A 27,107-nucleotide genomic window follows, 5' to 3' on the forward strand; every position below is an offset into this window, starting at 1 on the left:
CACCTGTGCACTAGGAGACTCGAACCGTGGACCCCCACGTGTGTGTGTGTGAGGCCCGAAGCTCTATCCACCGAGCTATTGAGTGACCTTAATAGGGAAAGTTCCGGTTTTACTGTGTTTTTAAGTACTTTCTACCAAAGACGTAGCCATGCGTTTATACAACGCTAAGCAATATTATAGCAATCTATGTATAAATGTATACATGCGAACAAGCCTGAATGGTCCCCAGGCAATGTATACATGTATAAATGTATACATTTTCTAATATTTATCATGGACAGGGTTAGGAATATCTCAGATCCTGTAGCGTATGCAGAGTTATTGCCCAATGAACAGCAGGTGATTGTGGTGTTTTGACAATGCTCACAGCATACGTACAATCTCGTTTGTCTTGGACAGACAGCGTAAGAGATCTCTTCCGCCATATATAGCATACAGTGAGTTACTGAGCACTGAGCAGTCAACCCAAGAAGGTGATTGTAGTGCTTTTTAACGACGCTAACCGCCGCTTATGTGGTTTGGTCTGTCCTACATAGAGTAGGTTAGTGGTTTCTTGGCGTGTGTGTGTGTACACTCACCTAGTTGTGCTTGCGGGGGTTGAGCTCTGGCTCTTTGGTCCCGCCTCTCAACTGTCAATCAACTGATGTACAGATTCCTGAGCCTACTGGGCTCTATCATATCTACGTTTGAAACTGTGTGCGTGTGTGTGTGTGTGTTTACTATTTGTGCCTATAGGATCGAGCTCCTAGCTCTTGGACCCCGCCTTTCTAACCGTCGGCTGTTAAATGTACTGACTCCAGACCGATTGTCCTCAGTCATATCTACTATGTATATTTCGTACACACACACACACACACACACACACACACACACACACACACACACACACACACACACACACACACACACACACACACACACACACACACACACTACCGCACAAAAATTTTAATCTACCAGCCGTCACAGACCCTATGGTAATTCGACAGTTCTCGACGAAGCTAAACGAAGCAATAGACTTACACCCCCTCCCGCCCCCCCCCTCCAATCCCCCCAATCCCCCCCCAATCCCCCCCCAATCCCCCCCCAATCCCTCCCCCCAATCCCCCCCCCCCCACCTTTACGCGCAATGCACCCACAACCATATTTTTCACGTTCTTCATGTACTTGCTGGAGAGGGAAGGACAAGGGGAAAATATTCAGAGAGATGACTCGCGGCGTTCACTGAACACCCAGCACGGATTCCCGGCTGGTCAATCCTGTTCCACTAACCCAATAGAGGGACGGGTGTGTGTGTGTGTGACGGGTTAGACACGAGATCTGACGGGAAAGAGGACAGAAGGACAGACTGCAATATTTCCTGATTGACCAACCCTTGCCCTCTCGATTTGTTACATCGTAGAAAAAGTCAGTTTATTTTCTTTTTTGCCTGAAACGAATAAAATCCATGATAATTGACGTTTTCTGTGCATCGGACTCTATAGGTTACATATGGGATTGTTGTACGTTTTTGTAAAGGGAAAACACTTGAAATGATTTTATTTTTTTACGTTTTTTACGGGATTCGTAGGCCTGATGTTATGAGTTCATGATAGGACATGATAGCGACATGTAAGATACTAAGGGGGAATTGTCAAAGTAGACATAGAGGCAAAGTTCAAAGCTAGAAACAGCAAAAAATGAGCTGACATCAATGTAAACTAGAAAAACAAATTGAAGTCACTAATATGTGACGTAAATATGTGAAAACAAATATGCCAGAAAGAACCTCTCTAACCTCAGAGTTAGTCATAAGCTGATTAGGTTAGATTTACAAAAAAGTGTTCGAAGCCAACTTAGTACACAACTTTACATGTAAATATATTCAAAGAACCATTAGAAAGAAGTCATTGTTTTTCAATTAAAAATGTTCGAAAATCCCCTCTCGACTATGAGGGATGGGTGTTCGAACTTGAATCTAGGTGATTGCATGCGCCCCAACTGTTCATAAAATGCATATCACTAGGAAAGACTAGATAAAAAAATATGCAATATATCTATATGCAATAAATATCTATATGCCATAAAATAATAAAAATTGATCTGTATGCAATAAAATTATAGCATATAGAAGGGCCACGAAAACGAAAATAAGACACGAAAATAAGACACGAAAATAAGACACGAAAATAAGACACTACAAACATATATAACACGACAAGTACGTTGATATCCAGCAAGAAAAAGAGGAATAAGCAAATACAACCGAAATAAAATATAAAAACTGGAGAGAGAAAAATTAGTCAATATACAAGCAATGATTACAGAGGCTGACGGAGAGAGTGACAGACACAGACAGAAGAAGAACAAAGAATAATGAACCGGTACAGGAAGACCTGGAGGGAAATAGTGAAATGTGGAATGCAATTAGTATAAGATACCACAGCAGATGGCACTATTAAAAAAAAAAAAAAAAGACCCCTAAAGATAGGTAGGCAAGAACAAGCCGTATAGCCTGTTGACACAAGGGTTATTAAGCTCTACCATTCAGGCCAGCAAGATAGTTATGACGAAACAAACCTTGTGTATATTATATAAATTAAACGATATTTTATTTCCTATTTTGACTCGTTTAGTTAGGTGGGGTTTAACGAGTAGCGGTGATGTGAAGGTTTATATACGCTATTGGTACTCGTTAAACTTCTCTCACGTATGTTATCAATAGGTTCTGTAGATTCTAATCGCTGTAGGAGACAACGAAATGCCTCGCTAAGAGGATTGGACTCCTGTATGAACTAGAACATTGACATCCAATCCTTTCAAACGGTTTCCAGTCCTATCGCTGAACTGGCTGGTTTAACATTCGCCAATACCAGAACTCCTGGCTATATTAATTGGCACACAAAGGGGGATTTGAGAAAAAAATGGAAGCATTTTTGCCCTTACGTTTGGAAATATCAGTGATGCCTGATCAGGTAGAAGGGAAGAGAACTGGAAGCATGTTAATAATATACCTGCCCTTTCATACCCTGCTTTACTAACCTAAAACACCCCTTTTATTCCTCCCCCTGATATACTATTAGTCCCCTTCCTCCCCTTTTGTACTCAGTCCCATCGTTTCCTTCCCCTCTCTGAGTCAATCCACCACTTATTACCCCCCCCCCCAATCAGTTATCGAATCCTTAATCACTTTATCTGACACTGATAAAACCCCGAAGATATCTTCTCAACCCCCACTCTGCAACCCTTCTTGCTCAACCCCCCCCCTCGCCCCCCCCGCCCCCCCCCCCGGTCGCTGGCTCTTCTGACACATCATCGACCCCCCCCCATCTCACTCCCCCCCCTCTCTCTCTCTCCCTCTCTCTCTCTCCCTCTCTCTCTCTCCCCCCTCTCTCTCTCCCCCCTCTCTCTCTCTCTCTCTCTCTCTCTCTCTCTCTCTCTCTCTCCCTCCCTCTCTCCCTCTCTCCCCCCCTCTCTCCCTCCCCCTACCCCCCTCCCTATCCCCCCTCGCTCCCCCCTCTCCCCCTGTCCACTAAAACAACACGCCCTACACCCCCCCCCTCTTCAACAACCCCCCCACCTATCGTCCATTAGCATCACCTTGTCACATAAAAATCTTCAGTATTGCATATCTTTCATCCACATTAAATATGCCACCAAATCATCAATGTTGCTATTTCCAGTCATCAAAATTGACTTGCAACCCTATTTTACGCCCGTCAGCAAATGCTGCAAATCCCAGTTCAACACAGCAGCAGCATCAGCTAGCACGGCCCAGTATTAACGTATGACACATCACAGCATAATACCCCAATTTAGCTTGGCTGTAACAGAGTTGGGAAATTAAAGTAACGTAACAAGGCGAAAGGAGACAAGGGAGGACACTGAACGACTGCACACTTAAATTGTCACACTGTGACATAGAAGAACCGGTAACAAGTATACAGAGACAGGTATGGAGACAGAGACAGGTATGGAGACAGAGACAGGTATGGAGACAGAGACAGGTATGGAGACAGAGACAGGTATGGAGACAGAGACAGGTATGGAGACAGAGACAGGTATGGAGACAGAGACAGGTATGGAGACAGAGACAGGTATGGAGACAGAGACAGGTATGGAGACAGAGACAGGTATGGAGACAGAGACAGGTATGGAGACAGAGACAGGTATGGAGACAGAGACAGGTATGGAGACAGAGACAGATATGGAGACAGAGACAGATATGGAGACAGAGACAGATATGGAGATGTAGATATGAGGAGAAAACTACTTTACAGCAGGAATCGGGATAAGTCTTTGGGATGAGACAGTAAAGAAGAACAGACACACAGACAGAGAAAAATGAGATAGAGAAAGAAGTTAAGTTCTTACCTCCTCCTCTCCGTCAGTTTTTATGGATCACGTGAAGCCGGACTGAATGTCAAGAATGTCCTAATTGGTACATAAAACCGGCCTGACGCTTCAACCGGATTACCATTGGAGCCATCTAGGTAAAAAAAGAAAAAAGTGGCCGTTAGCGGAGTAAATGCATTATCCGAGATGCAGATAACGAGTTGGATTATATTCACAACTCTATTGTCAATTACCGAGCCTATGGAAGTTGGTAATGGTAAGGGAAGAGCTTTTTTGTTGGGCTATGAGGTTTTTATGTGGTTTATGTTGTGTTATGAGGTTTATGTGGCTTTAGTTTGTACTGAGGGAGTAAGAAATATTACGATGCTAGATACTATGTGCATTATAGACACCCATTACAAGATAATGGGAGTTAGAAATGGACTTAATTAAAACGTGCTCGACATTAGATGATATGCTTAGACAATCTTGGGCCAACTAGATGGATCACTATTACCAGGGGGTAATAGATCACTATTACCAGGGGGTAATAGATCACTATTACCAGGGGGTAATAGATCACTGCCATTCATAGGGATCGTCAGATGGAACAATTAGCTTGGAGACTGAGGTTTAGTGACTTCTATTGCAGCCTTCACATGTCGGCCTCCAGAATCCGAGGTCGTCCTCGAGCGGTCACGAGACTAGCAAATATATCCATTCTTTCTCTCTCTCTCTCTCTCTCTCTCTCTCTCTCTCTCTCTCTCTCTCTCTCTCTCTCTCTCTCTCTCTCTCTCTCTCTCTCTCTCTCTCTCTCTCTCTGTGAAACATTACATTGATAGTCACTTCTTAAACCAGAAACAGCTGTCTAGTTCTCTCTTTTCCAGTTGTTGTTATTGTTTTAGATTCAGCTACTCGGAACATAAGTCCCAAGTAGCACGGGCTATGGTGAGCCCGTAGTGGACTTACCTGGCACAGGAGCGGGGCAAGTAGCACGGGCTATGGTGAGCCCGTAGTGGACTTACCTGGCACAGGAGCGGGGCAAGTAGCACGGGCTATGGTGAGCCCGTAGTGGACTTACCTGGCACAGGAGCGGGGCAAGTAGCACGGGCTATGGTGAGCCCGTAGTGGACTTACCTGGCACAGGAGCGGGGCAAGTAGCACGGGCTATGGTGAGCCCGTAGTGGACTTACCTGGCACAGGAGCGGGGCAAGTAGCACGGGCTATGGTGAGCCTCGTGTCTCTTTCCCGGGTCATGGATGAGAGATATATCTTTGTGTGTCCTCGCTGAGTGATGAAGATTAGGCCACCCAAGCGGTGGCACGGGCATGAATAGCCCCGTAATCTCCCCCTCCTTTGGGTGGGGGTAGGGGGGATTACGGGCTATTCATGTCCATGCCACTTCTTAGGTGGCTTAATCGGTGGCTTTGATCTATGGTGGTGCCAGTATGTATATGCCTCCTCGGCATATACATATAGGCATATATGTATATTCTTACAAAGATGAGTTATTTGACGATTCACCAAAGTCCTCAAATAACTAAAATACAAATAATAATGATGATAAAAAGTTAATATTGATATGATAAAGAAACTATTTTTGAGTACAGAAAATTAAGGAAATTAATGGAAAAGCATTATAAATGAGAACGAGATTATTATTATAAGCAGGAAATATAGTATATATAATTCTTAATAAAACAAATTTTTAGCTCAAATACCGCCTGATTTAATGACACGAGCGGAACCGTGATTAATGGGAGCGCTTACCGGATGGTCTATAACAGAAATGTATAATTTTTCCCCGGTATCTATATATTCTGTATGTGTACTCACCTAGTTGTGCTTGCGGGGTTTGAGCTTCGGCTCTTTGGTCCCGCCTCTCAACTAGCAACTGGTGTAGAGGTTCCTGAGCCTACTGGGAGTCTATCATATCTACATTTGAAACTGTATGGAATCGGCCTCTACTATATCACTTCCTATATGTATTCCATTTGTTAACTATCCCTGATAGTAAAAAAATGCTTTCTAATGTGTCTATGGCTCATTTGGGTACTCAATTTCCACCTGTGTCCCCTGGTGCGTGTGTCCCTTGTGTCAAATAAACTGTCATTATCTACCCTATCAATTCCTTTGAGAATCTTGTATGCGGTGATCATGTCCCCCCTAACTCTTCTGTCTTCCAGCGACGTGAGGTTTAATAATCCCGCAGTCTCTTCTCGTAGCTCATGCCCCTCTGTTCTTGTACTAGTCTGGTGGCAAAGCTCTGAACCTTCTCCAATTCAGTCTTATACTTGACTTGATATGGACTCCATGCTGGAGCTGCATACTCCAGGATTGGTCTAACATACGTGGTATACAAGTTTCTGAATGATTCCTTACACAAGCTTCTAAAGCCATTCTTATGTTGGCCAACCTGGCATGTGCCGCTGATGTTATCCTCTTGATATGGGCTTAGGGGAACAGGTCTCTGTTCTAACTCTCTGCTTCCTATTGCTTAGGTGCTCCCTTATCCACTGGAACACCCTACCAGACAGTCTTGCCTGTTTCTTAGACTTATGCGCCGTCTTCTGATGGGGAACTGTTTCAAAGGCTTTCCGACAGTCCAAGAAAATGCAGTCTGCCCACCCCATTCTCTTTCTTGCTTAATCTTTGTCACCTGATAGTAGAATTCTAATAAACCAGTGTGTGTATACACTCACCTAGTTGTGTTTGCGGGGTGTTTAGCACTGGCTCTTTGGTCCAGCCTCTCAACCGTCAATCAACTGAATGTGTGTGTGTGTGTGTGTGTGGGTGTGTGTGTGTTGATCATAAAATAGCATATATAGTTTCCCAAATCAATATAATAATCTACGGCAGACAAAAGCTGTATTAATATATAAATAAACATACATTAAGACTCCACACAAAAGACAAATCTTGCCAGCCTCACTGGGTATAGCAAATAGCCTGACTAGAAGACTGGCAGGTAGTCCCAAGGCTACGTGGGTAGCCATTGGTCGGCGGCATCCTTGTCTACACCAAAGTTGACCGCAAAACATCCACTATAACCGGGTTCTTAATTAAGTGAATGTGTATAAGGCGTCGACGGGTTATTCAAAGGTGTTTCAGTTTATGTCTCTTACTGTCCTTATAGACAGGGATGATGGAGGGTGATAGGGGCACCTGTTTGTGGGATGGAAATGAAGATTTCTTTCCCATTATGTAGGAAAGAAAGTGTTTGTGACTTCAAAATGGTTATTTTACTCCCTCATAGCCATTCATGAGGTAATTGGTTTTTCTTTGGTTAAATCTCTACAGTAATTTGTTCCTTAGAGCACGATCCGCCATGCGATTTGCAACCAGGCGTCGCTGTGGCTGCCGGGTGTTCACTGCAGGCCGGGGTGAAGGTAGATTGGTTCGAATCCTTCTTGAGATGTTGATGTCTTGCTTTTGTTTTCTTGTTGCCAGTTAATATTTTTGTTGTTTCTTTTTGTTTCATTGTTTGCATGAGCTTCTACTCTTGAAAATGGCACTTTTTCGTTTGTGTGTGTGTGTGTACTCACCTAGTTGTACTCACCTAGTTGTGTCTGCAGGATCGAGCATTGACTCTTGGATCCCGCCTTTCGAGCATCGGTTGTTTACAGCAATGACTCCTGTCCCATTTCCCTATCATACCTGGTTTTAAAATTATGAATAGTATTTGCTTCCACAACCTGTTCCTGAAGTGCATTCCATTTCCCCACTACTCTCACGCTAAAAGAAAACTTCCTAACATCTCTGTGACTCATCTGAGTTTCAAGCTTCCATCCATGTCCTCTCGTTCTGTTACTATTCCGTGTGAACATTTCGTCTATGTCCACTCTGTCAATTCCTCTGAGTATCTTATACGTTCCTATCATGTCCCCCCTCTCCCTTCTTCTTTCTAGTGTCGTAAGGCACAGTTCACTCAGGCGCTCTTCATACCCCATCCCTCGTAGCTCTGGGACGAGTCTCGTTGCAAACCTCTGAACCTTTTCCAGTTTCATTATATGCTTCTTCAGATGGGGACTCCATGATGAGGCGGCATACTCTAAGACTGGCCTTACGTAGGCAGTGTAAAGCGCCCTAAATGCCTCCTTACTTAGGTTTCTGAATGATGTTCTAACTTTTGCCAGTGTAGAGTACGCTGCTGTCGTTATCCTATTAATATGTGCCTCAGGAGATAGATTAGGTGTTACGTCCACCCCCAGGTCTCTTTCACGCGTCGTTACAGGTAGGCTGTTCCCCTTCATTGTGTACTGTCCCTTTGGTCTCCTATCTCCTAGTCCCATTTCCATAACTTTACATTTGCTCGTGTTGAATTCTAGTAGCCATTTCTCTGACCATCTCTGCAATCTGTTCAGGTCCTCTTGGAGGATCCTGCAATCCTCATCTGTCACAACTCTTCTCATCAACTTTGCATCATCCGCAAACATCGACATGTAGGACTCTACGCCTGTAAACATGTCGTTAACATATACAAGAAATAGAATTGGTCCCAGCACCGATCCTTGTGGTACTCCACTTGTTACTGTTCGCCAGTCCGACTTCTCGCCCCTTACCGTAACTCTTTGGCTCCTTCCTGTTAGGTAGTTCCTTATCCATTCTAGGACCTTTCCCCCCACCCCCGCCTGCCTCTCGAGCTTGAACAGCAGTCTCATGTGCGGTACTGTATCAAAGGCTTTTTGGCAGTCCAGAAATATGCAGTCTGCCCAACCATCTCTGTCCTGTCTTATCCTCGTTATTTTATCATAGAATTCCAGAAGGTTTGTTAGGCACGATTTCCCTGTCCAGAACCCATGTTGATGTTTGTTCACAAACCTAATGTTCTCCAGGTGTGCAACCAGTCGCAGCCTAATTATTCTTTCCAGTATTTTACAGGGGATGCTTGTCAGTGATACAGGTCTGTAGTTAAGTGCCTCCTCCCTATCTCCTTTCTTGAAGATCGGCACGACATTTGCCTTCTTCCAGCAACTGGGCAATTCTCCTGACATAAGTGACTCATTAAAGATCATTGCCAGAGGCACGCTGAGGGCCTGTGCTGCTTCTTTTAGTATCCACGGTGATACTTTGTCTGGTCCAACTGCTTTAGTTGCATCTAGAGTTGTCAACTGTTTCATTACCTCCTCTGCTGTCACCTCTATATCTGATAGTCTTTCATCTAGGGTAACCCCTTCCAACAATGGGAGCTGCTCAGGCTCGGTAGTGAACACTCCATGGAAACTGGCATTCAGTGCCTCACAGATTTCCTTGTCACTTTCAGTATATGCCCCCTCTGTCTTCCTTAGTCTTGTCACTTGGTCGTTCACCGACATTTTTCTTCTTATATGACTGTATAGTAACTTAGGTTGTTTTTTCGCTTTGATTGCAATATCGTTCTCATAGTCCCTTTCCGATGTTCGTCTTATGTTAATGTAATCGTTCCTAGCTCTGTTGTATCTGCTTCTGTTGTCCTCTGTTCTTTGTCTTCTGTACTTCCTCCACTCCCGTCTGCTGGCCATTTTTGCTTCCTGACACTGTCTATTAAACCATGGGTTATTATATTCCTTCTTATTTTTTCCCTTTACCGTTGATATAAATCTCTCTTCGGCCTCCTGGCATTTCTGTATGACTAGGTCCATCATATCTTGGACTGTTTTTCCTCTAATTTCTTCCTCCCACTGCACTTCACCCAGATAGTCCCTTATCCTCATATAGTCCCCTTTCCTGTAGTCAGCTCTCCTTTCCCAGATCTCTTGTCCCATGGTCATAAGTTTGAATTCCATCATGTAGTCAAAGACTAGGACACAATGGTCACTGGCCCCTAGAGGTATTTCATGCTCTAAATTCTCGATATCTTCTACGTTCTGGGTGAAAATCAGGTCTAATAGGTGTGTGTGTGTGTGTGTATGTGTGTGTGTTTACTAGTTGTGTTTTTGCGGGGGTTGAGCTTTGCTCTTTCGGCCCGCCTCTCAACTGTCAATCAACTGTTTACTAACTACTATTTTTTTTCCACACCACACACACACACCCCAGGAAGCAGCCCGTGACAGCTGACTAACTCCCAGGTACCTATTTACTGCTAGGTAACAGGGGCACTTAGGGTGAAAGAAACTTTGCCCATTTGTTTCAGCCTCGTGCGGGAATCGAACCCGCGCCACAGAATTACGAGTCCTGCGCGCTATCCACCAGGCTACGAGGCCCTGTGTGTGTGTGTGTGTGTGTGTGTGTGTGTGTGTGTGTGTGTGTGTGTGTGTGTGTGTGTGTGTGTGTGTGTGTGTGTGTGATTTGCCTTACTGTATGTCTTCTTACACTCACACTCTCTCTCTCACTCTCTCTTACACTCTCTCTCACACACTCTCTCTCACTCTCTCACACTCTCTCACTCTCTCTCACTCTAAGACAATGAAACTAACCGCCCGATGTCATAAATGAGTTCAATAAAAATAAAGGGAAAGTGTAGTGTAATTTATTGACACCCTTACGAGCCTAAAGGCACTTTATTGGTCCTGCCTTTAGAGGGAGGATTAAAGTATGGCTGATCTGCTCGAGATAGTGTGAGCTTTATTAGAGGTGTAGGTGTACCATCCAGGTACAGTGTGGCGTGGTGTGGCGGCCAGGTACACTGTATCCTCGTGGATATATAAATATATATAAAAGGAGTTACGGGCTCACCATAGCCCGTGCTACATGGATACTTCGTTCCGAGTACCTAAATCTACAACGGGAGAGAGGAGAGTATTGGGTGATAGTTTGGTCATGTTGAACTAATGGTTGTTGGTTTAACTAGTGAGGAAAGTGTATTCAAGGAGATGAAGACCAGGTAGAGGATGGACTTACATGGTAATTTAGTGTGTGAAAACTCGGCCTTTCGATGCATTTGTACTATATGTGATAATTTATAAGGAGTACTGTACTCCTCTTCTGTTGAAGCTGTGGTGGCGGCTTTAACTATCGTAAAGCAGCAGTAAGGTGTTGCTTTATAAAGCTGTATAAGGTGGTGCTTTATTCAGCTGTATAAGGTGGTGCTTTATTCAGCTGTATAAGGTGGTGCTTTATTCAGCTGTATAAGGTGGTGCTTTATTCAGCTGTATAAGGTAGTGCTTTATTCAGCTGTATAAGGTGGTGCTTTATTCAGCTGTATAAGGTAGTGCTTTATTCAGCTGTATAAGGTGGTGCTTTATTCAGCTGTATAAGGTGGTGCTTTATTCAGCTGTATAAGGTAGTGCTTTATTCAGCTGTATAAGGTGGTGCTTTATTCAGCTGTATAAGGTAGTGCTTTATTCAGCTGTATAAGGTGGTGCTTTATTCAGCTGTATAAGGTGGTACTTTATTCAGCTGTATAAGGTAGTGCTTTATTCAGCTGTATAAGGTGGTGCTTTATTCAGCTGTATAAGGTGGTACTTTATTCAGCTGTATAAGGTGGTACTTTATTCAGCTGTATAAGTTTGTGCTAGAGTGTGGGAATGCATTTTCTATCCGTGATGCTAAAGATTGTATTGTGGACAATGTATATAATGTATATAAACTTGTCTATATAAACAAGTTTATTAGTTCATTTATTCCACCTGCTAATGCTATATGTTATCTTTTATCTCCTTATAGGTTGAGGTCTTCTTCCCCATGACAGTCGGAAACAAGGTAAGTTTAAATATGTGATCTTGTGTGGGGTAAGTAGGTAGATTTACCTTTTGACCCAAAAGGTAAATCTACCTTTCTAAATGGATCAAAAGTCTGATCTTTCAAGATCAGATTTTTGACCCATTACCTTCAAGACCCGACTTTTTGACCCATTACCTTCAAGACCCGACTTTTGACCCATTACCGTCAAGACAAGACTTTTGACCCATTACCGTCAAGACCCGACTTTTGACCCATTACCGTCAAGGTCCGTCTTTTGACCCATTACCGTCAAGGTCCGTCTTTTGACCCATTACTGTCAAGACCCGACTTTTTGACCCATTACCGTCAAGGTCCGTCTTTTGACCCATTACCTTCAAGACCCGACTTTTGACCCATTACCGTCAACACCCGACTTTTGACCCATTACCGTCAACACCCGACTTTTGACCCATTACCGTCAACACCCGACTTTTGACCCATTACCGTCAACACCCGACTTTTGACCCATTACCGTCAACACCCGACTTTTGACCCATTAAGACCCGACTACCCATTATATCTCCAAAGACGTGAATCCCTGATTACGTAAATGTTTGTAAAACGCATTATGAAAGTGACTACATTTCTATTTCATGTGTGGTTTGTGTAGGTTTGGTTCATTTTCATTTCATATATGTAGGTTGAGGGGGATGGGTCACTTTCATTTCACATGTGGGTGGGACGGAGGTCTCACTCATGACATGAGTGAGTTATGTAATGCATTTACAAGTTATTGTGACTTATTCAATGCAATTCATGGTTGTTCACTAGTGAAGACACTCAAACGGCAAGTGTATTGTACGTTTAAGGTCATGTATTGTTTTCTTAGGGTCAGGTATCGTAAGCTTAAGCTCAAGGAGCGTTCTCGCGGGTCCTGGAGCGTTCTCTCGGGTCCTGGAGCGTTCTCGTGGGTCCTGGAGGGTTCTCGTGGGTCCTGGAGCGTTGTCGTGGGTCCTGGAGCGTTGTCGTGGGTCCTGGAGCGTTGTCGTGGGTCCTGGAGGGTTCTCGTGGGTCCTGGAGGGTTCTCGTGGGTCCTGGAGCGTTGTCGTGGGTCCTGGAGCGTTCTCGTGGGTCCTGGAGCGTTCCCGCGGGTCCTGGAGCGTTCTCGCGGGTCCTGGAGCGTTCCCGCGGGTCCTGGAGCGTTCTCGTGGGTCCTGGAGCGTTCTCGCGGGTCCTGGAGCGTTCCCGCGGGTCCTGGAGCGTTCTCGCGGGTCCTGGAGCGTTCCCGCGGGTCCTGGAGCGTTCTCGTGGGTCCTGGAGCGTTCTCGCGGGTCCTGGAGCGTTCTCGCGGGTCCTGGAGCGTTCCCGCGGGTCCTGGAGCGTTCTCTCGGGTCCTGGAGCGTTCTTGTGGCTCCAGAAGCGTTCTCGCGGCTCCAGGGAGAGTCCTCGCGGCTCCAGGAAGCGTCCTCGCGGCTCCAGGGAGCGTCCTCGCGGCTCCAGGGCGCGTTCTCGCGGCTCCACGGAGCGTTCTCGCGGCTCCAGGGAGAGTCCTCGCGGCTCCAGGGAGCGTCCTCGCGGCTCCAGGGAGCGTGCTCGCGGCTCCAGGGAGCGTCCTCGCGGCTCCAGGGAGCGTGCTCGCGGCTCCAGGGAGCGTCCTCGCGGCTCCAGGGAGCGTCCTCGCGGCTCCAGGGAGCGTCCTCGCGGCTCTAGGGAGCGTCCTCGCGGCTCCAGGGAGCGTCCTCGCGGCTCCAGGGAGCGTCCTCGCGGCTCCAGGGAGCATCCTCGTAGCAAAGTCCCCAGCGCGAGGCACCGGAGTGACCTGGGCGCCGCTGAGGACGTTACGGCTCGGAATGCCTGAGTGTCGGGACGCCTAGCCAGCACCATCAGTCACCATCGCCGGGGCGGCATCAGCATGGATGGTGGACGAGTGGCCGGCATTCAGGCGTACAGTTATGCCTCAGTAGTCGTCGTTTGCAACCCCGGCACACCGTGGGTGTATTGGAGGCTCTCGGGGCCAGGTTTGCATGTAAATTGGGTCTTCGTACAAATTACGTAGTTGATGGTCAGAGTTCCTTAGGTGGCTGCCGTGCGCGACTGGGGTTTCTGTTCGGCTGGTCTGAATGGGTAGGAGGGAAGGGGGAATGATTTGTTGGAATGGCAAGTTCGAATCATGCAGTCAAGCAAGGGTATTACAATGAGGGGTTTTCTTTATCCCACTCTTATCCAGCCTACCACTCTACCCTTCTCACACACGCACAAGCAAAGGTGTTAGGACCTAGGATATAATCCACGCACCTAAACAAAGGTGTTAGGACCTAGGATATAATCCCCACACCCAAACAAAGGTGTTAGGACCTAGGATATAATCCCCACACCCAAACAAAGGTGTTAGGACCTAGGATATAATCCCCACAACCAAACAAAGGTGTTAGGACCTAGGATATAATCCCCACACCCAAACAAAGGTCTTAGGACCTAGGATATAATCCTTACACCCAATGAAAGGTGTTAGGACCTAGGATATAATCCCCACACCCAAACGAAGGTGTTAGGACCTAGGATAAGTTACCCATTCTCAAACAATGGTCACACAATTTAGAGAGAAGGAACTCAGCACTAAACAATGCCAACTCTAGTTACGACATTTAAGCTCGTAAAATAATGTGGGGTAAACACTGAAAGTGTTTGTTTATAGCATTAAACATAATTATCTTCTCCAATAGTTTGATCATGCAGTTATGCTGCGTCCATACGACTATGCTGAGTCTCAGGGCAGTCTGTTTTGGGTCTTAAGACCTTCCGTATTGCGTCTTACATGCATGCTAACTGAAGCCACCCAATGGGAGCCTTGGTTTGTGATGTATCACCCTGATACACGTTTATCACGTGTAGGTATTTACTCATTCATTTCTCGTCAACACAGATCACTGGTGCTTGTTCTGATGTTTTCTCTAATGGAACATTCGGTTACTTTTGTTAATAAAAAAGTAGTGTGTATATATATATTTACTTTTTCCACTTATGTTTGGCTTCTTATACTTTTTTTTTGCTGGTGGGTTCGTAAATTTACAAATAGTGGGAAGCCAGTTGTGAAATGTATTTAAATTTGATTACCTGAAGTGTTAGACGCTATAATATATATATATATATATATATATATATATATATATATATATATATATATATATATATATATATATATGTCGTACCTAGTAGCCAGAACTCACTTCTCAGCCTACTATGCAAGGCCCGATTTGCCTAATAAGCCTAGTTTTCATGAATTAATGTTTTTTCGACAACCTAACCTAACCTAACGTTTTCTGCTACCTAACCTAACCTAGCCTATAAAGATAGGTTAGGTTAGGTTAGGTAGGGTTGGTTAGGTTCGGTCATATATCTACGTTAAATTAAACTCCAATAAAAAATAATTGACCTCATACATAATGAAATGGGTAGCTTTATCATTTCATAAGAAAAAAATTAGAGAAAATATATTAATTCAGTAAAACTTGGCTTATTAGGCAAATCGGGCCTCGCATAGTAGGCTGAGAAGTGAGTTCTGGCTACTAGGTACGACATATATATATATATACATATACATATATATAATATTATAGGGTCTTTAATGGTCGTTATTCATTGCATAACCACCTCTCCCCCCTCCCCCCCCCCCTCTCTCTCTCTCTCTCTCTCTCTCTCTCTCTCTCTCTCTCTCTCTCTCTCTCTCTCTCTCTCTCTCTCTCTCTCTCTCTCTCTCTCTCTCTCTCTCTCTCCCCCCCCCCTTCCCTCCGTCCCTCCCCCCCTCCCTCCGTCCCTCCCCCCCCCTCCTCTCCCCCCCCCAATCTCCCTTCACCCCCCTCTAACCCCCCCCCCCCCCCCATTATATTCTCCAACCTCTCACCCCCCCCTCACACACACCTCTCGCCCCTCACCTGTTTGTTTTACCCGTTCTTGTCATCACTACCAACGTCTCCCATCATCTCAGACCTCCACACCGTTCTCTTCCTTCCACAGCAAGTCTAAACCGCTGGTCGCTGGATCTAATAGTGATAATTAAGCCTGTTCTTCTGGGTCATAAAGAAGCCCCGTGCTTCTGTGGTGCGTTTCAGAGAAAGTCTTAAACACTGAATATTTTCCCGGGAATTCCTTAACTTAGTTGCAAGTTGAGTTTAAGCTCTGAAACTGGGTTTAGTGTAGGGGGACGCGCGTTCTAGAATTAGCCCTTTGGGGGTACACCTTGTGGAACGTTCACAGGGTGGATGTTTGTGCACAGTGGTGATACACACACACACACACACACACACACACACACACACACACACACACACACACACACACACACACACACACCGCTATCAACATTATCCTTCACCCTCACGAATGGGTTTACCAGAGACACTCACCATACACATTGGGTTTACCAAAGAGACACATCTCACACATAGGTTTACCAGAAACCTTCTCACCCCTTACACATTGGTTTACCAACGACCCTTTCCGTTATGTATAGGTCTGGCCGCAGTTTGCTTTGATACAGAGGTAAACTCGTGCCACAAAAAAAAAATCCTTTGTGTCGGCAGCTATTGTTGGGAATGGTCGCCGCTAGGGGGAGCGCTCTGTGTCTGACACTAGCAATTAAAGCCCTGATGTATCTAATTGAACAATACCAGCAACAGATGTCCCTAAGGTTGGAAAATACACCGGGTTTGAAGGCACAGATGACCTCTGTTTGCATGGATAATAAACAGTTGGGCACGAATTGACGTTTTACCTGAAGGGGGGCCACTAACCCTAATGGCCTCGACGGGGAGAGGAAGCCTGCAGCTTGTCGAGGGTTTCCGCTTTCCCCGGAAGATATTTTGCCCACTGGCGAAGATCATTTGGTTGGATGGCGTGACGTGATAGTGTCAAGCCAAAGACTGAATGGTTGGTCTTTTCAGTTTAAGTAGTAGTAATACTATTACTTACAGTAGTAGTAGTAGTAGTAGGTACTACTTCTACTTACAGCAATTCTATAAGGGGGGTCTAGAATACCCCGTGTATGGGGGTATTCTGCCTGAAACGCTGCGCGTACTAGTGGCTTTACAAGAACGTAAACAACATGCTATGTATCCTCACAAACCCAATGTACCTTCTTGTAAATAAATAAATAAATAAATAAATAAAATAAAAGTAAATAAGTAGCGTGTTACTTATAACGTTATATATACTTATAAATACTCACGGTGACTCTTTTAAATGGCATCCTAGGATTCCTAAATGGAATCTTTTGGTATATCTGTGTGTGCATACCAAGAGTATACCTCCAGGTACACTGGTATAGATAAGGGGTACCATGGAGGTATGTAGGTGTAAACCAGGTACACTTACATGAGCTTAACTGATACACTTGCCGAGAAACAGAAGTAAACTGATGTGTATAGTCCCTTTTCCGGTATACTAAGTGAGTACCATCACGTGTAAACTTTCCCATCAGCTGAACCCCTTTTAAAAGAGTAGATACCGTAAGAGAGAAGCAAAAAAAGAAAAGGGAATAACAGGGAATAGTGAGAACAGGGACAAAACAACGAATATAAAAGAGAAGAGAGAAGAGGAAGAAAGGAAAGAAGAGGGAAAACAAGCAAGGGAGAAGAAAAGAAACAAGATGAAGAGGGGGGAAAAGGGGTGATAATTGAGGCCAGCGTCTGAAGACCGGTTCAGGCTTTGACATGAAAGGCTGACGTTCAGAACAGCACAGGCAGGCTGTCTGATGGGCTGATTGACTGATTTGAGGGACTGATAGGCAGACAGACGCCTTCAGTCTTGGTCTATGTCTCTGTATCTCTCTCTCTCTCTCTCTCTCTCTCTCTCTCTCTCTCTCTCTCTCTCTCTCTCTCTCTCACATCCACAGGTGTGAGCGGGCACCCACCGGTGTGAGCGGGCACCCCCAGGTGTGAGCGGGCACCCCCAGGTGTGAGCGGGCACCCCCAGGTGTGAGCGGGCACCCCCAGGTGTGAGCGGGCACCCACAGGTGTGAGCGGGCACCCACAGGTGTGAGCGGGCACCCACAGGTGTGAGCGGGCACCCACAGGTGTGAGCGGGCACCCACAGGTGTGAGCGGGCACCCACAGGTGTGAGCGGGCACCCACAGGTGTGAGCGGGCACCCACAGGTGTGAGCGGGCACCCACAGGTGTGAGCGGGCACCCACAGGTGTGAGCGGGCACCCACAGGTGTGAGCGGGCACCCACAGGTGTGAGCGGGCACCCACAGGTGTGAGCGGGCACCCACAGGTGTGAGCGGGCACCCACAGGTGTGAGCGGGCACCCACAGGTGTGAGCGGGCACCCACAGGTGTGAGCGGGCACCCACAGGTGTGAGCGGGCACCCACAGGTGTGAGCGGGCACCCACAGGTGTGAGCGGGCACCCACAGGTGTGAGCGGGCACCCCCAGGTGTGAGCGGGCACCCCCAGGTGTGAGCGGGCACCCCCAGGTGTGAGCGGGCACCCCCAGGTGTGAGCGGGCACCCCCAGGTGTGAGCGGGCACCCCCAGGTGTGAGCGGGCACCCCCAGGTGTGAGCGGGCACCCCCAGGTGTGAGCGGGCACCCCCAGGTGTGAGCGGGCACCCCCAGGTGTGAGCGGGCACCCCCAGGTGTGAGCGGGCACCCGCAGGTGTGAGCGGGCACCCGCAGGTGTGAGCGGGCACCCGCAGGTGTGAGCGAGCACCCGCAGGTCTGAGCGAGCACCCGCAGGTCTGAGCGAGCACCCGCAGGTCTGAGCGAGCACCCGCAGGTCTGAGCGAGCACCCGCAGGTCTGAGCGAGCACCCGCAGGTCTGAGCGAGCACCCGCAGGTCTGAGCGAGCACCCGCAGGTCTGAGCGAGCACCCGCAGGTCTGAGCGAGCACCCGCAGGTCTGAGCGAGCACCCGCAGGTCTGAGCGAGCACCCGCAGGTCTGAGCGAGCACCCGCAGGTCTGAGCGAGCACCCGCAGGTCTGAGCGAGCACCCGCAGGTCTGAGCGAGCACCCGCAGGTCTGAGCGAGCACCCGCAGGTCTGAGCGAGCACCCGCAGGTCTGAGCGAGCACCCGCAGGTCTGAGCGAGCACCCGCAGGTCTGAGCGAGCACCCGCAGGTCTGAGCGAGCACCCGCAGGTCTGAGCGAGCACCCGCAGGTCTGAGCGAGCACCCGCAGGTCTGAGCGAGCACCCGCAGGTCTGAGCGAGCACCCGCAGGTCTGAGCGAGCACCCGCAGGTCTGAGCGAGCACCCGCAGGTCTGAGCGAGCACCCGCAGGTCTGAGCGAGCACCCGCAGGTCTGAGCGAGCACCCGCAGGTCTGAGCGAGCACCCGCAGGTCTGAGCGAGCACCCGCAGGTCTGAGCGAGCACCCGCAGGTCTGAGCGAGCACCCGCAGGTCTGAGCGAGCACCCGCAGGTCTGAGCGAGCACCCGCAGGTCTGAGCGAGCACCCGCAGGTCTGAGCGAGCACCCGCAGGTCTGAGCGAGCACCCGCAGGTCTGAGCGAGCACCCGCAGGTCTGAGCGAGCACCCGCAGGTCTGAGCGAGCACCCGCAGGTCTGAGCGAGCACCCGCAGGTCTGAGCGAGCACCCGCAGGTCTGAGCGGGCACCCCCAGGTCTGAGCGGGCACCCGCAGGTCTGAGCGGGCACCCACTGGTGGGAGCGGGCACCCACTGGTGGGAGCGGGCACCCACTGGTGGGAGCGGGCACCCACAGGTGGGAGCGGGCACCCACAGGTGGGAGCGGGCACCCACAGGTGGGAGCGGGCACCCACAGGTGGGAGCGGGCACCCACAGGTGGGAGCGGGCACCCACAGGTGGGAGCGGGCACCCACAGGTGGGAGCGGGCACCCACAGGTGGGAGCGGGCACCCACAGGTGGGAGCGGGCACCCACAGGTGGGAGCGGGCACCCACAGGTGGGAGCGGGCACCCACAGGTGGGAGCGGGCACCCACTGGTCTGACCGGGCACCCACTGGTCTGACCGGGCACCCACTGGTGGGAGCGGGCACCCACTGGTGGGAGCGGGCACCCACAGGTGGGAGCGGGCACCCACAGGCGGGAGCGGGCACCCACAGGCGGGAGCGGGCACCCACAGGCGGGAGCGGGCACCCACAGGCGGGAGCGGGCACCCACAGGCGGGAGCGGGCACCCACAGGCGGGAGCGGGCGCCCACAGGCGGGAGCGGGCGCCCACAGGCGGGAGCGGGCACCCACAGGTGGGAGCTGGCACCTGTGGGTGCCCGCTCCCACCTGTGGGTGTCCGCTCTCTCTCTCTCTCTCTCTCTCTCTCTCACTCACCTGTTACTAGTAGTTAGTAACAGTTTAGAAGCGGGCCGAAAGATCAGAGCTCAACCCCCGCAAGCACAAGTAAGTTAATACAACTAGGTGAATACACACACACACACACACACACACACACACACACACACACACACACACACACACACACACACACACACACACACACACACACACACACCGTCCACGTTAAGCTAATTAAAACCTTTGGAGCCAATGACCTATTTAGTACCTGCGAGCCTGACATGAAAATTAATCTATTGTCTTGAAGGCTGAGCACAGAAGGCGGTGATAAATGTCTTACGTCCAGCGATAGTGACATAAAGATGTCTGGTGGCCAAGCTTCATCAACCTTCACCGAAACCTGTACATCTTGTAACAGTCATGGCGGCTGTGTTTACATTAATTAAAGGGTTTATGAGCTCCGAAGCTTGATACTTCAAGGTTATTTTGTGTTTATAAACCGGCTCGTATAGTGCTTCTGACCTCGTATATTGTTTACTAAATGTATATGGAGGTGCGATGATTGTAGAAAGGTGGAGGACAGGTTTTATTAATGATTGGGGATTCGTGGCTTGGGATTGTGGGGGTAGGCGGGGGATTGAGGCTGGATTTTATTGAGATTTATGTAACTTGTAAAATTTTTTGGCTAATCACCTTTTTTTTTTATTTGTTTTTTACTAGTTTTTGTGCATAATAAGTGGTTACTATCTACTCATTCCCTTCCCTTTTCTCTTCTTTCCTTTCCCCTTCCACCTCTCCTTCCTTTTCCTTCCCTCCCTGCTCTTTTTACCCCTCTCACTCTCCACCTTTCGTCCTCTTTCCTTCCAACCTCTCTCTCTCCACTCACACCCCAGCTCTCTCAAGGATTTATCAGTCCGTTTCCGAAACCTATACATCTGTCCCTAATCATGGCGGATAATTGTGTGTATATTTAGAGGATTGCGAGCTTGGAAACGCTCGCGGGCGCCGCAGCTCACAAAATTGCTTAACAAATGTCAACTAAGACTGCCATGATTGAATACTAATCCATGGCTATCTGAGATAGGAGTCATTGAGCCTTTTCCCAACCACTGACGAAACCTGTACATCTATCCATCAATCATGGCAGCTTTACTTAACATATGATAAACAGTTAGTAATGAACTTCGAATGACCACGAAGTTATTTATAACTTAGGATTAACTTAGGATTAATTTAGGATTAATAACCTAGGATTGTGAAATTTCTAAACTCACCTTATGTTTTAATGTCAACAAAACACACATTCATGATTCTAGAAAGATGGACCGGTTTCGTAACGGTTGAGACATCAAAACGATTGTGCTTACCACGGCCAGGATTTATAACAATGTGTTAATTATCCCTGTTAAACTCTTTCTCCCCCCCCTACACCATCCACTCTCCTTCCCCCTTATTCCCCTTTCCCCCTATCCCCCTACCCCCCTCCCTTTCCCCCTACCCCCCTTTCTCAACAACCTTTGTGGTTGTTGAGGTCATTGTGGTGATTGAGGTCATTGTGGTGGTTGAGGGTCATTGTGATTGAGGTCATTGTGGTTGAGGTCATTGTGGTTGAGGTCATTGTGGTTGAGGTCATTGTGGTTGAGGTCATTGTGGTGATTGAGGTCATTGTGGTGATTGAGGTCATTGTGGTGATTGAGGTCATTGTGGTGATTGAGGTCATTGTGGTGATTGAGGTCATTGTGGTTGAGGTCATTGTGGTTGAGGTCATTGTGGTTGAGGTCATTGTGGTTGAGGTCATTGTGGTGGTTGAGGGTCATTGCTATGAGTGTAACGACCTTATCCTCGGCGCCAAGCCAAGCAACACATATATGGACATGCAAAACAACAGCAGCAAAAAAGAGAAAACTTCTTTACATATGTAGAGAGGTCGAGATAGTTACGGGTGTAGGTCAAGGGGTTAGAGGTCAAGGGGGTTGCAGGTCACGGTGTTATTGGAGCAGTAGAATACATACAGCTGTAGTTCAGCGGTGTATGTTCTATTAGGGCTACGTTGGGCGTATCTATATATATATATATATATATATATATATATATATATATATATATATATATATATATATATATATATATATATATATATATATATATATATATATTGGTGTATACTGGCAAAAGGTTTTCATTTAAACACGTTTCACTCAATATGAAACCTGTTTATATTGCATGAATATGTATAAACACAGAATATGCATAAACATGCATATCCTGTTTTGTCATATTCTTGTATAGGGCTTATGTCCGTCTGACTAGTGCTCTTGGTTTAATTGAAAGAGGATTTATCCAAATATCATCTTTGTTCTAGGCAAAGGAAACGAATAATTAACTAAAAGATACATTACATTAATTATAAATATACACAATGTTTCGAACCTATATGGTTCATTCTCAAGTGATGGGACTGTTGTTGTTTTTAGATACAGCTACTCTGAACAAACAGTTCCATGTAGCACGGGCTATGGTGAGCCCGTAATGGGACAGTTTTGGTCGTATTGGATTTACACCGTGAGTCCGGTACATACAAATACAAAAAGGTGAAAAGGCGTAAAGGGGTAAAAAATAAGGTGAAAAAGGGGGGGGGGAACTCATACAAAGATTAATCAGGTGTAGTGGGCTTCGTGATTTGGGTGGAGTCGTCGGCGTTGGCATCTTCACGTTCCGGTCTTGTTCTAACTCTCATGGTGGGTAGAGTGAATAGTTCCTCCTCCAATTAAACCAAGTGCACAAGCCCTAGTAATAGGAATAGAAGCCCTAAACACGGACAAAAATCAACACAGAAAATATATATGTATATGTATTTATGAGAGAGAGAGAGAGAGAGAGAGAGAGAGAGAGAGAGAGAGAGAGAGAGAGAGAGAGAGTGATTGACAAACTGACCACACCCAATTAAATCTCAGTGGTATCCGACATGGTACCTGAATAAATATTAACAGCGATACCGAGACCACAATAAATATCATCAGAGGAGACCATTTTCCCTTTGACATGTACACAACAGAGGTAAGGGAGCTGGCAACAGAGGTAAGGGAGCTGGCAACAGAGGTAAGGGACCTGGCAACAGAGGTAAAGGAGCTGGCAACAGAGGTAAGGGAGCTGGCAACAGAGGTAAGGGAGCTGGCAACAGAGGTAAGGGAGCTGGTAACAGAGGTAAGGGAGCTGGCAACAGAGGTAAAGGAGCTGGCAACAGAGGTAAGGGAGCTGGCAACAGAGGTAAGGGAGCTGGCAACAGAGGTAAAGGAGCTGGCAACAGAGGTAAGGGAGCTGGCAACAGAGGTAAGGGAGCTGGCAACAGAGGTAAAGGAGCTGGCAACAGAGGTAAGGGAGCTGGCAACAGAGGTAAGGGAGCTGGCAACAGAGGTAAGGGAGCTGGCAACAGAGGTAAGGGAGCTGGCAACAGAGGTAAGGGAGCTGGCAACAGAGGTAAGGGAGCTGGCAACAGAGGTAAGGGACCTGGCAACAGAGGTAAGGGACCTGGCAACAGAGGTAAGGGACCTGGCAACAGAGGTAAGGGACCTGGCAACAGAGGTAAGGGACCTGGCAACAGAGGTAAGGGACCTGGCAACAGAGGTAAGGGACCTGGCAACAGAGGTAAGGGACCTGGCAACAGAGGTAAGGGAGCTGGCAACAGAGGTAAGGGACCTGGCAACAGAGGTAAGGGACCTGGCAACAGAGGTAAGGGACCTGGCAACAGAGGTAAGGGACCCGGCAATACAGTCATGCGGTCACTTGAATACCAAAGTTACACGAAAAGGGTCAAAGGTTGATGAATACCATCGAGGCACCGGAACGAGCCGAGGTGAGTAATTAGCATTACATGGCCAATTACCACCCCGACAACCCATTCTTGTGCCGTATAAATGGAGTGGGAGAGAAATATTAGGCAAACATATTCCTGTAACTGATAATGTGTAACGTTAGGCCAACAGTCCTTGACAAGACGGGCTAGGATGTCTTAAGATGTTCAGTTTGACACACGTCAAACTCGGGCAAACCCCGACTCATTCCCTCGCCTTAAATGGTGCACCAATGTATTCAATTCATTTAGCTTTTCCTAGCTTCGTAACCTGTAACTCATGTCTCTTTCGAACGAACAGTGAGAGAGAGAGATGGAGGACACGGGTAGAAACTTGAAATATAAATGTTGTAGATTATCTTAATTATCCCTGTCATCGCTATGGCTGAATCTAATAAGCCCGTCCTCCAAACCGTCCTCAGACAAAGTCCATTCCATGCAGCGGTCGACCCCAAAGATGCATTCATAATTTTTTACATGTTGTTCATTCAAAACAAAAATTTTCTCAAATATAAATTAATATTATAAAAACATATTGTGCATATTTAAGCATAGGTTAGGTGAGGTTAGGTTAGGTGAGGTGGTTAGGTTCTGTTGGCGATTATTTGTATTTGTAGTACGTGGGTGAAGCATTTATAGCGTTGTGGTTCGAATAAAATTCGTCAGTGTAGCACTTGTTCCGGAAGTGTTCGAACGTCATCAGTTGTGAGTCGTGTATAAACCGTTTTTCATTCATAAACAACTGGGGTTTGGCGGGTGGATGGAATGGACTTTGGATCTTTGTTTGGAGGACGGGCTGACACGCTCACAACTGATTTCGTTTGAACACTTCCGGAACAAGTGCTTCACTGACGAATTTTGTTCGAACCACAACGCTGTAAATGCTTCACCCACGTACTACAAATACAAATAATCCCCAACAGAACCTTTAACACCTAACCTAAGCCTATATATATGCACAATATGCTAATATATTATCTATTAACTTATATTTGAGAAAATTCCTGTTTTGAATGTTAAAAATGTTTTGAATGGTATGTTAAAATTTAGGAATGCGTCTATGGGGTCAACCGCTGGATGGAATGGACTCGAGTTGAGGAATAGTTGAACAACTACGCATTTTGAACAAGTGAAACAAGCCAGAACAACACCATATAACTTCATCCAAATCTTTTACAATAGACGCGAAAAAGCCCTTGAAAACTTAGAGTAGAATCACCCATCAACTGAATCGTTACAGGCAAGGAACAACAAACTAACTTCACTCAGAAAACAAAAAAACAAGTTAATAAATAAATCAAGAAACCGCACACGCATTCGCACGCAAATAAATACATCCCAATCCTCAAGGACAATGATTAGAAATAAATTAGTATTCCACGAGGGATCAAACTTGTTCACCATCCTGTTTATACATCACCGAGGGAGTGTATAACTAATTAACCAGTTTGATTTTATCGTCCTGCAAAGGGGAGCACAATGAGTGATAGTCTGTATATTCCAGTATTAATTATGGTAGCCATTATTTGGGTTTATCAGGGCGCGGTGTGTATTAAAGTGTGTTTATTGATGCGCCTAGTGTGAATGTCATGTTTATAGGTGTTTGTATAGATTTGTATACAGAGAATTATATGTGGGGTGGGTAGGTCCTTGTGTTTGGATATCCTGTTTATTGCTGTTTGTATAGATGAAGAGATATATATAATTGTTTACTGATGGTTTGCCTGTTAATGTCATGTTTACAGGTGTGTGAAAAGAGGGCATATAAACATGTATGTTTATTGATGTTTGTGGTGGTGGTGATGTATATTCGTAGTCGTTCGTATATACATACGTACCTACAATTTTTATTTTGCTGATTAGGATGTATATGTTTAATTTGGATATAGGAATAAGGGTCTGTTCATTAAGGCATATATATATGTTGGTCTATGCAGATGTTGTTTTTAAAGGTATTTTTTTGTGTTAAATCGCGTCAATTGTTTTGTTTCGAACGTCCAGGAAAACTGACAAATATATAACGGCCAACACACACACATACACACACACACACACACACACACACACACACACACACACACACACACACACACACACACACACACACACACACACACACACACATACACATACACACACACACACACACATACATACATTTAGGCAGTGATGTGGTGGAGGTTGACTCCATACACAGTTTCAAGTGTAGATATGATAGAGCCCAGTAGGCTCAGGAATCTGTACACCTGTTGATTGACGGTTGAGAGGCGGGACCAAAGAGCCAAAGCTCAACCCCCCGCAAACACAACTAGGTGAGTGTACACACACGCATATTCACATATATACACACATGCATATTCACTCACATATATACACATACACACATGGAGGATAATTCCATACACAGTTTCAAATGTAGATATGATAGAGCTCCAGAAACTCAAGAATTTGAACACATGCTATAAATTAACCATTTTTGTTTGAAAATTTCTGATTCAAGAACGGTATCTAAATCATTCACGAACGTACGATTGCCTAGTCACAGGCAAGCGTTCAGCTCCCCTAGTCAAATGCATAGTTACGATACCTTAATTGCTTGCGAACGTACGATAGCTCCAGCACATACTTGCGTACGATATGCGTAAGTCAGGGTCTTGATGAAGTCTCAAGATTCATCACTGATGACATGGAGTAAGTGGCAAGTCATTAAGATAAAGTCGCCTTTTATTAATATTTTTCCATTTTGCATATATAAATAACTTATTTTTTTCAACCTTTACAGCTTAATTAGCTAGACAGAAAAATTTTGAAAAATCTCTCTTTTTTTAAATTCAGTGTTACTATGAATTTTCAATTCTGAAATTATATATATATATATATATATATATATATATATATATATATATATATATATATATATATATATATATATATATATATATATAATATATATATATATATATATACTAAAACACATGGCACTGAAATGTGTGGGATGCATCCTCTCACACACATATGTAATATACAATAATACTGACAGATAAAAAATACATATAGATGTGACACATACTGATCTTCACTTTTGATAATATATGTGATGCATGGA

The 27,107-nt window shown here is 46.3% G+C and overlaps 2 protein-coding genes across 2 annotated transcripts; one reads left to right on the top strand and one right to left on the bottom strand.

Annotated features, from left to right (window-relative positions):
• Nucleotides 1–12,807: 12,807 nt before the first annotated feature.
• Nucleotides 12,808–13,779, bottom strand: LOC138358903 (uncharacterized). Its single transcript, XM_069317260.1, has one exon. It carries the CDS (start codon nucleotides 13,777–13,779, stop codon nucleotides 12,808–12,810), a length of 972 nt encoding a protein of 323 aa, XP_069173361.1.
• A 9,414-nt stretch (nucleotides 13,780–23,193) lies between these two features.
• Nucleotides 23,194–24,012, top strand: LOC123746964 (uncharacterized protein PF3D7_1120000-like). Its single transcript, XM_045728864.2, has one exon. The coding sequence runs from the start codon at nucleotides 23,194–23,196 to the stop codon at nucleotides 24,010–24,012; it is 819 nt and encodes a 272-aa protein (XP_045584820.2).
• Nucleotides 24,013–27,107: the final 3,095 nt, after the last annotated feature.

The sequence above is a fragment of the Procambarus clarkii genome, chromosome 87 (genome assembly GCF_040958095.1).
Source record: "Procambarus clarkii isolate CNS0578487 chromosome 87, FALCON_Pclarkii_2.0, whole genome shotgun sequence".
Lineage (NCBI taxonomy): Eukaryota > Metazoa > Arthropoda > Malacostraca > Decapoda > Cambaridae > Procambarus > Procambarus clarkii.

Bases quoted from the DNA above. Each gene is read 5' to 3' on its own strand.
- LOC138358903 (XM_069317260.1), bottom strand. From the start codon at position 13,779: ATGGTGCTGGCTAGGCGTCCCGACACTCAGGCATTCCGAGCCGTAACG.
- LOC123746964 (XM_045728864.2), top strand. From the start codon at position 23,194: ATGTACACAACAGAGGTAAGGGAGCTGGCAACAGAGGTAAGGGAGCTG.